General features: G+C 35.0%; 2 protein-coding genes across 2 annotated transcripts in view; both read right to left on the bottom strand.

Moving 5' to 3' along the window:
• The window catches only part of CCDC150 (coiled-coil domain containing 150), a 137306-nt gene that overhangs the window by 53161 nt on the left and 71296 nt on the right, over positions 1 to 12849 (bottom strand). The window lies entirely within an intron of this gene.
• The window catches only part of LOC102979117 (coiled-coil domain-containing protein 150), a 44116-nt gene that overhangs the window by 30063 nt on the left and 1204 nt on the right, over positions 1 to 12849 (bottom strand). The window contains exons 2-4 of the mRNA XM_028480399.2: positions 11390 to 11482; positions 9062 to 9169; positions 6910 to 7034 (exon numbers count right to left, since the gene is read on the bottom strand). Of these exons, the coding sequence (XP_028336200.1) occupies positions 6910 to 7034; positions 9062 to 9169; positions 11390 to 11473 (317 nt within the window). The 5' untranslated portion in view covers positions 11474 to 11482. The remainder of the gene's footprint in view (positions 1 to 6909; positions 7035 to 9061; positions 9170 to 11389; positions 11483 to 12849) is intronic.

The following is a 12849-nucleotide window of genomic DNA, read 5'->3' as shown; positions in this document are numbered from 1 at the left end:
CTCTCTCTCTCTCTCTATATATATATATATACATATGTGTATGTGTATATACACACACACACACACACACATATATATATATATATAGAGAGAGAGAGAGAGCGAGAATATTATTCAGCCATAAAAAGGAATGAAATCTTGCCATTTGCAACAACATGGATGGACCTGAAAGGTATTGTACTTAGTGAAATAAGTCAGACAAAGAAAGACAAATATTATATGTTAGCACTTATATGTGGAATCTAAAGAATAAAACAAAGCAATGAAAATAACAAAACAGAGACAGACCTACAGAAATAGAGAATAAACTACTGGTTATCAGTGGGGGGAAGGAAGGTGGGAGTGGCAAAACAGGGGTAGGGGATTAGAGGTACAAACTACTATGTATAAAATAAACAAGCTACAAGGACTGATTGTTCAGTACAGGGAATATAGCCAATATTTTATAATAACTTTAAATGGAATAAGATCTATAAAAGTATTGAGTCACTCTGTTGTACACCTGAAAGTAATGTAATACTGTAAATCAACTATACTTCAATAAAGAGAGAGAGAACATAGGCTTTCTACATTGGCAGCAAATGACCATGCATAAAATAATTATAATAAAGCTTTATACTGTCACAGAATGAGTCTTGGCTTCACAATTTTAGGTTTCAGTATTATATTATAGGTGATAGGCTTTCTACATTGGCAGCAAATGACCATGCATAAAATAATTATAATAAAGCTTTATACTGTCACAGAATGAGTCTTGGCTTCACAATTTTAGGTTTCAGTATTATATTATAGGTGTGTAAATAGAAGTCACCTGGATTTGAATGAGGGACCAAACTTAGAGAGGCTTAAAAACTTGTCCAAAGTTATAGAATTAGTAAATGACAGAGCTAAGTCCTCTCAAAATCCAGCAAAATTTAGCTTGACAACTAGCATTAAAAAATTACAAAACAAAAATCAAAAAATGAAATCTCATACCTGTAGTCTTCCCTTTTCACAGGCCAGTTTATTTTTACTCTCAGTAATTTTTCCCAAGACATTTTCCACCTGCTGTTGGACAAGCTGATAAAGCAAACACAGGTATCAGTACCTCTAGGCATAGAATGAATAATCATTTTCTTTCTTAAACACGTATTTATACCCTTACTATTTCTAAAGTAATGAATCCAGGATTCATATTTATTTGCTACTGCTACCTCTTAGTCTGTCTTTAGACAGCTGATCATAGTGTAATATGAAACATGTAGAGAGACTGCTAATGAAAATATGAGTGCCTTAGGACTCACAGTTGTTCTTTGCTTCCTAATTCTGTTTTTGTTATGTCAAGTATTCCTTTGTAGTTGCAACCTAACCCAGATGTGGGGTGGTTTTATCAGTGGTTGCAGATATGCAGTTAGAGGATTATATGCAGTTGGCCCTCTGTATCCACAGGTTCCACATCCACTGGTTAAACCAATTGTGGATCAAAAATACTCAGGAAAAATAAATTTCCAGTAAGTTCCAGAAAGCAAAACTTGAATTGGCCACACACGGGCAACTGACAACTATTTAAACAGCATTACATTGTGTTAGGTATTATAAGTAATCTAGAGATGATTTAAAGTATATGGAAGGATGTGCATAGATTATATGCAAATTTCACAACATTTTATACAAGGGACTTGAGCATCCACAGATTTTGGTATTTGGGGGGGTCCCAGAACCAATCCCCCACAGATACTGAGGGATGACTGAAGTTATTTAAGACAATGGGAGCTACAAATGATCACAACCATTTGGTCAATAGCAGACACTTCAGTTACCATAGTAAAAGGCGGTAAAAAAACAAAAGAAATGTTTGTCGGAAACTCCAACATTGTTTGATCAAGTACTCAATACAATGTTATCTAGGACAAACATTACTGAAGTCTCTATATTTCATGAAATTACATATTTAATCATTCAAACAGCCTTTAATAATGAGTTATTGTTTTTTCCTCAGACTTTGTCAGAGGAAGTAACTATAAAATAGTTTTCTCTTGATTCAATTTTGAACCTTACTGGTACTTCAGGAACACTATTAGTGACTGAATATAGAAATTTTCACCTTCCATAATCAATTTCAGTGTTACATCTTAATAACAGGAAATACTGATATTTGCCATATGTCAAAATCATCTTCATAAGTCCATTGTAGGAACAATACACACACAAGCAAATGTGAGTAAGAACACAAATTCTTAATCACGTAGGGCAACCAGCTGCACTATGGGTCATTTCCAGTACAATTTAAGTTCAAAGTCTTAATAATGTTGGTAAATATCCTATGTTGACATAATCACTATTTCTGGTTTACATTTGCTTAATATGTGAATAATAGAACAAAAGGGCCTTTTCAGCATTTAAAGCCAAAGAATTTAGATTTTTGTTTTATATTCAACTTTAGGCTAGTCTCTAAAGATGAAACCATATATGTTGGGATATTAATTTACACAAGAGACATTCCTCACTATCTCCAACATTGTTACAGCTATTCTTTACTCGTCTCTTTGTAGTGCACTTTATTTCATTTTAAATATTGTGAATATTTTCCCAATAAAAGTAAAAACACATTCCAAACTAGATTACTGTATAACATGTAACTCATTTCTTCCTCTGTTCAAAATATTTTCATGATAGCATATATTCTGTTAAGAGGTCACATTAATCTGGAGCATTGTTTTCTCCTTGGTAGTTGTCTTGGCTAGAAGAATTAAGCCATTTTAGACATTCTAGACTTGATATGGAAAAATTATAAGTAGTGATTAGTCCTACTGTAAAATTATGCACATTCAGTATGAAAATTTATACCCAATATTAGATCAGTGGGTAATTAACTATTATGGCTATCTAGGCATTTGTCCTATCAGCTCAATATTTATTTCATACCTACTTATACATATTCATACTTTCGGTTTTTTAAAGTTTCACTTTAAAAAAATTTTTTTAAAAATAGATCTTTATTGGAGTATAAATGCTTCACAATACTGCGTTAGTTTCTGTTGTACAACAAACTGAATCAGCCATATGCATACATATGTCCCATATCCCCTCCCTGTTGAGCCTCCCTCCCACCCTCCCTATCCTACCCCTCTAGGTCACCACAAAGCACGGAGCTGATCTCCCTGTGCTATGCTGCTGTTTCCCACTAGCTGTTTTACATTTGGTAATGTATATATGTTGATGCTACTCTCACTTTGCCCCAGCTTCCCCCTCCCACCCTGTGTCCTCAAGTCCATTCTCTATGTCTGCATTTTTTTTTAAAGGAACTAATTTATTTATTTATTTAGGCTGTGTTGGGTCTTCATTGCTGCGCGCGGGCTTTCTCTAGTTGCGCCGAGTGGGGGCCGCTCTTCGTTGCGGTGCGTGGGCCTCTCATTGTGGTGGCCTCTCCCGTTGCGGAGCACAGGCTCCAGGCACGTGGGCCTCAGCAGCTGTGGCACACGGGCTCAGTAGTTGTGGCTTGCAGGCTCCAGAACAGGGCCCAGCTGCTCCGCGGCATGTGGGACCAACCCGGATCAGAGCTCGAACCTGTGTCCCCCGCATTGGCAGGCAGATTCTCAACCACTGAGCCACCAGGGAAGTCCCTCTATGTCTACATCTTTATTCCTGTCTTGCAACTAGGTTCATCAGTACCATTTTTTTTTTTTAAGATTCCATATATATGTGTTAGCATATGGTATTTGTCTTTCTCTTCCTGACTTACTTCACTCTGTATGACAGACTCTAGGTCCATTCACTTTCAATCGTTGTGTGTTGCTCCCACTAAAGCAAAGGAAAATATTTTTTAAAGCATTCAGACCAATAAAGTATTGGTTTCAAAATAACCTAAGGAAAATGTAGACTGCTATCATTAAATAGGAGGCTAGTAATAATATACTATCATAACATTAGTCATCAATTAATTTTCTGTCTGTGGAAGACATACAGTCCTCCTTTACCACAATATTTTTCATTTTGGAAACTATGATGTAAAATCATCCCATGAATGCAACATTTGCGATTATGTTTTGATCAAGCCTTCAGCCGAAAATATATCACAAGGATGGCCAATAATGCTACAAAAACAAAGCTACACCATAACCATAAAAGCTGAATTATTTAAAACTTAAAATTCAGTTCCAAGTCCTATAAATCAAGGTGCCCAATGTGTTACAAAATGTAGGTATAGCTTATAAAAAGTCAAGAGCCAGATTTAACCAAAAATATGCTATTACAAATAAAAACACTCAAAAATAACTTTGCTTGCCTTCTTGGAATGTGGAAGGCTTTTTATTTTTTTAAATAACTTGGATTGTCTGGTCTCTTATAAAATGTGTCCAAGAATTTTTACAATAATGGCACTTTTTTCCTCAATAAAATTCCCTCTTTTAGGCAAAGGCATAAAGAATTCTATTACTCTTTCAAATACACTTTTAAAATAATTTCCCCTTTTTGCCACCAAAGAAAACACTAATGCACTGATAAGTGAAAACTAAGAAAAAACAAAATGTGATACTGTTTGTCACAAAGTCACTTATTTAAATTTATGACAAACAAAAATAAGTTGTTCCAGTTGCTAAAGGAAAGTAGATGTTAAGGCAGTAACTTAAATTACTGTTTTCAGATTATTTAAATAGGCCCTGTACTTAAGAAAATTGATGGAACACCAGAAATTAGAGAGAGACCACTTAAATGAGTGAATATCTCAGATTCTGAGTTCTGGAATGCAGAACTCAATGTAAACTTTCCTTAAATAATCTTGGCAATATACTATAAAGATTCTTAATATACAGAGCAAAACAGAAACTGGAGAATCACCTGAGAAACAGCATACAAAGAAAAATGCTAATGGTTAGAATATACATTTTAACTCAAGCACAAAAACATCACTCCTTGGAAAAGCAGGAAGCTAACACAGAAAGAATTATCTTAAGGTATGAAAGGTAGGTTGACAAAGATCAACAGTAAGCCACAAAGTGATTTCTAAAATAATTTTTAAAATCTGGGTAAGCTCTAAAAGTTAGCAGAAGCTGTTAGAAGGATACATAAAACCAAGAGATAGCAGAATCTTGGTAAAGCTGTTTTATAAGTAGATTGTTAAGTAGGATTTTTTTTTTTTTTTCGGTACGCGGGCCTCTCACTATTGTGGCCTCTCCCGTTGCGGAGCACAGGCTCCGGACACACAGGCTCAGCGGCCATGGTTCACGGGCCTAGCCGCTCCGCGGCATGTGGGATCTTCCCGGACCGGGGCACGAACCCGTGTCCCCTGCACCGGCAGGCGGACTCTTAACCACTGTGCCACCATGGAAGCCCTGAAGTAGGAATTTTATTCAAAATGTTTAACAACCAGTATGACATGGGTCCCTGCAAATGGAACCAACTCTGTCACCCTCACAAGTATACACTGACTGAATGTCACCCTAGTTTTAAGAAATACTACATTTAATACATTGTTTAATTTCAAGTCATTATAATCCTAGTTGTGTATGCAACTAATTCTATTTCTGTCTGGTGCTACCATTTGAAAATGTATGTTTAAAATACAAATGAGGAGTGGGGCAAATAGTCATTTAACTTGAACCCAGGAATAGTAACCTTCTCACATTTGGATCTTTTCTCATTGTGTTTCCCTGCATGACTGCCTGTGGTAACAGACTTAAATTACACCATCATTCATAGCAAACAGACTTGTGGTTTCCAAGGGGAAGGGGAGAATGGGGGAGGGATGGAGTGGGAGTTTGGGGTTAGCAGATACAAACTATTATATATAGAATATATAAACAACAAGGTCCTACTGTATAGCACAGGAAACTACATTCAATATCCTGTGACAAACCATAATGGAAAAGAATATTTAAAAATATAAAAGTATAACCGAATCACTTTGCTGTATAGCAGAAATTAACACAACATTGTAAATCAACTATATTTCAATAAAAAATTTTAAAAATTACACAGTCATTAAAGGCTGAAATGGCAAACATAAACCTAAAATTAGGAAGTATGAGAAAAAGAAGAAATGATATTTATACATGTATACTGTATATGTTGGCCCTGTGAGGGGCACTTTACTCACAGTATGACATTTAATCCTCACTCACAGCCTGGTAAGACAGACATGACCCTCTTTGTGCTCTACCCAATAAACGTTTCTTAAACACCTATTATGTATTAGGTGCTATGGTAGGCAAGGGAGTATACAGATGAGTAACTAGCCTTCTTGCATTAGAAGAGAGTGAAGGCAGATGCATAAGCACGTCAATTTCTAACTTATGTAGTAACTATTTTGATATGGGTATGCACAGTAGGCTGTGGGAACCCCACAGTGAGGGGAGATCCCCTTGGCAATGAAGGCCATAGAGGTTAAGAACTTGCCCAGGTCACACAGTAAATGGAGCCAAGTATTGTAACCAGGTCTGAATTTAAATCTGTGGTGTGGCATACACAACACACACTCATATGTATATCTCTAAAAATCAGTAAGAGGTTATAATAGAGGATAGTTTTTTTGTTTGTTTTTTTTTGCGGTACGCGGGCCTCTCACTGTTGTGGCCTCTCCGCAAGCGACCATGGCTCACGGGCCCAGCCGCTCCACAGCATGTGGGATCTTCCCGTACCGGGGCACGAACCTGTGTCCCCTGCATCTGCAGGCGGATTCTCAACCACTGCGCCACCAGGGAAGCCAACAGTTCTTTTTTTAACAGAAAGACTTTAGTCTTTAACAGAAAGACTAAATGTTCTTTAGTAAATGCCTGAGAGCAGTTACCAAAATGTTCTAACAAAACTAGTTCCTTTAGGGCAGAGTTTCTTTTTGTGACTGGCCCAGCAAAAGCAGAATTAAACATTTTCATTAAAGATAAGAAATACAAATGCAAAAACAAAAGATGCAAAAGTTGCCCACAGTTTACGTACAGATGCATTTGGAGTTGTGTTTTCTCATTTTGAACAGTCTGTAGCTCACTTGTGCTACCGGCATGGGCAGCATCCAGCAGTAAGTTTTGTTCTTGAAATGTCTGTGTCATCATTTTCTGTTCTTCCTGAGTGTTAGAAGCAATATTAAAAGTTGAGATGCCAGAAGTCATTTGATAGGGTATCACTCTAAACAACTGATCAAAGATACTGATACTTACAAAAGACAAATTTAATGTATATAAATAAAACCCCTTTTTAAAAGAATTTATCTTAATGTCCAGCTTGCTCCTTGTACCTACCCTGACCTGACCACGATTCTATCATTTTATAGCTCTTCTAGCCAACAATCAAGATGCATTATTTATACAGCTTGCTGAAAAATTTATAAAACTCCTAACATGAAGAAATTTTTAGATACCATGTATAAAATAGACAACTGATAGGAACATACTGTATAGCACAGGGAACTCTACCTAATGCACTGTGGTAACCTAAATGGGAGGGAAGTCCAAGAGGGAGGGGATATCTGTATGTGTATGGCTGATTCATTCTGTTGTGCAGTGGAGGCTAACACAACATTGTAAAGCAACCACACTCCAAAAAAGATTTTAAAAAAACTATATTAAGTATATTTTGGTACTTTAAAATTTCAACATACTATATTTTAAAAAGTAAAACAATATCAACGTACATAAAGTGAAATGATCGCTCCACCTCTATCTCCCCCGCGTCTCTTCCAAATAATTCCATTCTCCAGGGACAATCATGTTTCATAGTTTAGTGTAAATTCTTTTGACAGTATCTGAAATTGCACTCAGATACTGCTACAGCAGAAGTCTATAACGGTTTTGCACAATTTTCTCTGGCTTACTTATCAAAACGGCATTTTTATGCACACCTCCTCTACCTACAATTTATAAAGCTTTTGTAAATATAGTACATATTAATAATTATATTTGTAAACATATTTTAAAACACTTCTTTTTGAACAATATTTGATTGCAAGGTAAACCTTCACACCTTCAAACTTGGTAAAATGGGATCTCACTTGTGTCATATTCCAAAGTTTTAAAATGTTTGTGAAAGTGTTACATACATAAGTCACATTATTCAGTCTACTAAATTGTAAGTTTCATGAAAGTAGGGACTTGTCTTGTTCATTGCCATAATTCTATCTAGATTTAGCAACATACTTGCATGAGGCAAACACTAAATGCTTGCTGAATTAATAAAAAATACTTATTGAGTACCTGTTATGTGCAAAACACGCTTAGCCCTGTGGGTAATAACAAAGATATGTAAGACAATGTCCTAGGAATGTAGTACAGGAAATGAGCCATGCACATAAACTACTACTATAGAATGCAGAACAAGAGAAGCAACATAACATAAATGACTAAAAACACTGAGTCTGGAGTCAAATCTAGATTTAAATCTGGCTCCACCCTATACTAGCTGGGTGATTTGGGGCAAGTTGATTAACTTCTCTAAATCTTATTTTTATTATCTGTAAAACAGGATGACAAATATCCCTTTACATAACAGCTGCTAGGATTAAAGGATGTAATATATGTAAAATCCTTAGCACAATGCTTGGTATATAGTAAGTATGCTCAAATAACAAAAATAGAGAGAGCCTTATTATTACAGCCTGTTTAGTGTCCTGGAAGTAGAAATTAAAAGACAAAACTGATTCTTTCTGATTGGAGTGATCAAGCTTCTGGGTGAAAGTGAGTCTTAAAGAATGAACACAATCTCAAACAGCTGAAAATGAAGTAAAGACCATTCTCAGCAGAGGGAATGGCATAAGCAAAATGGGAAAGCACAGGTCTTTGGGGGAAAATGTAAATACTTTAGGGTCAATCATAAGTATTCTCCATGATTCTATCAATACTGGGACAGGTAATTACTTTTCCTAAAGTAATGATACTTGAGAAGAAACCATTAAGAAAGCACTGAGTGTAAGGCCAAATGACCCCCTCTGATGAAAACAGAAAACAGCTAATTAAAAAATAAAATAATTCAGAAAAATCCTTGAAATTAATTGCTAAAATATTTTATGTATCCAGTTGGCTATTTGTATTTCCTGATCTCAGCCAAGGAGGCTTCCTGATGACTCTACCAGAAATTGACTAGTGTTAAAAATGAATACCTGCAGAATGACTTGGTGGTCAGCAATGATTCTGGTATTTTGCATTCTAACAGTCTGAAGCATTCTGTTCAGCTCTGAACACTTTCTAGTCAGTTGGTCATTCAAAACCTAAGACAACATATACAGAAAATCACAGATCTCTCCAATAAATAAGTCTTTTTACTTACGAATCATCATTTTTAACAATGGCATACATGTGAACCTAATTTATTAAATTTATTTAATTTATTAAATAACCTATTTATTTCACCATACATGTGAACCTAATTTATTTAACCTAATCCCAACTGATATTTCATTGGATTATAAAATACTTTCAAATATTTGGAGTCATCATCCTAAACAACTGTAAATTAAAAGGGGAAATTTGTTGATACAGTGGAGCAACTGAAGCATTTGGCAGTTTACCAATCTTCCATTCTTCATAATTGTGAATGCTGGTCAATTACAGCAAGACATCTACAGAATGGAATTTACAATGTAGATGCATGGCCAATGTTATAGAAATCCATTCTCAAAATTGGATGATGAGCTTTCAGGATTGTTTAGCTGATAACAAAATATCTAAGCTCCTTCATCACCAATTACAGTATTCAAAAAAGCAAAATACAGATGACTGTGCCATGTCACAAGATTAACCTTCCAAAATAAAACAAAAATCTTTTCTGTAACACATCTATCATACATGTAGTTTATAATTCTCTTGTCCTTTTGGTATTTTGAAATTTGTATTCCTGTGGAAATTATTTGTCTTAATTCTCAGTTCTTTTTGCAAAGTATATTTGGTAAGGATCTTATGTTTTAATGTACAAACTCTTTAAGGATGGGGCAAATAACTCTGAAGGGTTAATAGAAAAAAACACTCAAAAAACAGTAACAAGAAAGGAGAGATAACTTAAAGATTATCTGGACAGCATCATAAGTGGGACAGCATCATAAGACAGGAATACATTCAGGGGCATTTTAAAGTTATAACCAGATGCACAAACTATTTATCAGGGAATACTTGGGGGTAAGACAGAGAAGAACTCTTGCTCCTTGAAAAGAAATAGCTAATTTTCTTTACAGCTAGATTGCTGGGCTCAAATTCCAACTGTGTCACCTACTAGCTATATATATATATATATATGGTTTTTTTTTTAATTTATTTTTGGCTGCGTTGGGTCTTCATCATTGCACGCTGGTTTTCTCTAGTTGCGGTGAGCAGGGGCTACTCTTCATTGCAGTGTGTGGGCCTCTCATTGCGGTGGCTTCTCTTGTTGCAGAGCACGGGCTCTAGGTTTGAGGGCTTCAGTAGTTGTGGCATGCGGGCACAGTAGTTGTGGCTCGCAGGCTCTAGAGAGCAGGCTCAGTAGTTGTGGTGCACGGGCTTAGCTGCTCCGCGGCATGTGGGATCCTCCCGGACCAGGGCTTGAACGCTGTTCCTTGCATTGGCAGGCGGATTCTTAACCACTGTGACACCAGGGAAGCCGTAGCTATATTATTAAACCTGTCTGTGTATCAACTTTGTTATCTTTAAAATGGGAATAATAATAGTTCTAAAGAAGTCCTATTGAGAGGATTACAATTTGTTAGTAACATAAAGTGCTTAGAATTGTGCCATGACTGTAGTATGGATTCAGTAAATGTTAACTATCATTTATAGTAAGAGTAGTAGTAGTTACTGTTATCATTATTTTATGAAAGATCACATTTTGTATTTTCTTTATCATAAAGAGAGCATAACAACACTATGATCCTAACATTGAAATAATCAAACTGTACTAACAAAAAGTTCTTTTAAACGATCGATACTATTTCACTGGGTCCTATGAGAAATAACTCGGTTGCTCGCATATGTGGTGACTCCTCTCCATATACATGCATATACAGAAAACATCAGCTGAATTTGGGAACCACCATCCCACATAAAATGATTACACATAACTCCAAAATCAGCAAGTATTTATTAGGTTCCTACTGTGCTTTGCCATAGAAGATACAAAGAAAGTATAAGATAGCCCTTGGCAATGAACTGCTTAGAGTTTCATAGGGGGAAATAAAAGGTATACATTTAGTGAGTAAATTAGAAAGCAAACAAGGCAAAGTTTAAACTAGTGCATGGTTTAGCAGTATATCTCAAATACCTATGTATCACAGGAATTTAGAGGGTGAAATGGGAAATGCAGTTAATTTGATGATGTTTCACAAAGGAAGTAAATCTTATGGAAATAAAAATTTTGGATGATGGCAATGGTATGAATTCATGTAACCAGGATTAATCTTGATTCTTGGTTCTTTAACTGAACAAAATTAACATCTAAACACTAGAGAAATGGGAAGATTTACCTGTGCTTTTTCTGATGCTTCATGAAGGGATATTATTTCAGACCTCAAATATGCATTTTCTTCATGTTCCTTGTCGAAAGACATCTGTATATTCTACAGGAAAAAAAAAAAAAGAATTTCTCTTTTTCTACATGTAAGACCTATTACATGTATCTCTATCAAAATACCTGTTCTGTATTGTGGCTAGTACCAGTTCAAGTTCTAATATACATAGATAAGTGTCTTATAAAGGATTTTTAAAAATCTTGATATATCCAACTCCCAAACTTCTCTTAATTTATAAATTATTTATCAAAGCTCTTTATTAAAAATATTCTCACACTGGGACTCCAATTAGAAAGAATTTACCTAAAAACAAACCTTGATATTTACCTAGTATCCTTACGTCAAAAAAATTCTACTCTCTAAGATGAAATATTTTTAGTTTATGTTACATACACATTTCTTCCTATTAGCAGTATGAGCTTATTATTTCAAAGAAACACATGCAAGGATCTTTTAAAATTATAAGTAGGGGAAGAGATTTTCATCAAGGAATACCTGAGGGTGGAACAGAAGAAAGCACCTTTGTTCTGTGAAAAAAAATGTTCTCTTTGAGATGAGGGAAAGGTGATAGGGATGTGAGTTGTGGGCTGGGTTTTACTTAATAGGTACTTAGGCAAATGGGGAAGAACAAAGTCTAAGTCCTCTCCCTTCAGAGACAGAACCACTTTTCTAACCTTCCAGAAGAAGCATCTCAAGAAAAGTTAACATCATATAACATCTACACCATGAGATTGATTTGGAAATGTCTTAAGATATAAAAGTAGTAATATTTATTCTTTTTATTTTTTATTGTGGTAAAATACACATAACAAAATTTATCATTTTAACCATTTTTAAGTCTTTTTAATGAAATGTCTTTTTTATTGAAGTATAGTTGATTTATAATATCGTGTTAGTTTCAGGTGTACAGCACAGCGATTCAGTTATATATAATAATACTATTAATATTATATATTATATACAAATATACATGATATTAGTATATAACTACATATAATAACATGTATTCTTTTTCAGATTCTTTTCCCCTGTAGGGGAAAGGGGCGGGAAAGGATAAACTAGAAGGTTGGGATTAACATATACACACTACTATATATAAAATAGATAACCAGCAAGGGCCTACTGTATAGCACTATACTCATTTTAACTATTTCTAAGAGTACAGTTCACTTAAAACTATTTAAGCGTTAAGTGTTAAATTCAGTGATAGTAAGTACATACATTCATGTTGTTGATAAACCATCACCAAAAATAGTTAATATTTCTTACATTTCATAAAAAAAGCTTCACAACAATTCATTTGCAATAGGTATAAAATGCAAATAAGTCTCATTAGTTTTGCCAATTCACCTTTTTTCAAACTATAATAATCCGCATGAAATGATTTATTTCCTAATACCCAGTTGACAACACTT

This window comes from Physeter macrocephalus, chromosome 2 (genome assembly GCF_002837175.3).
Source record: "Physeter macrocephalus isolate SW-GA chromosome 2, ASM283717v5, whole genome shotgun sequence".
In the NCBI taxonomy this organism is placed as follows: Eukaryota; Metazoa; Chordata; class Mammalia; order Artiodactyla; family Physeteridae; genus Physeter; species Physeter macrocephalus.
This window is presented reverse-complemented; position numbering and strand designations above follow the sequence as displayed.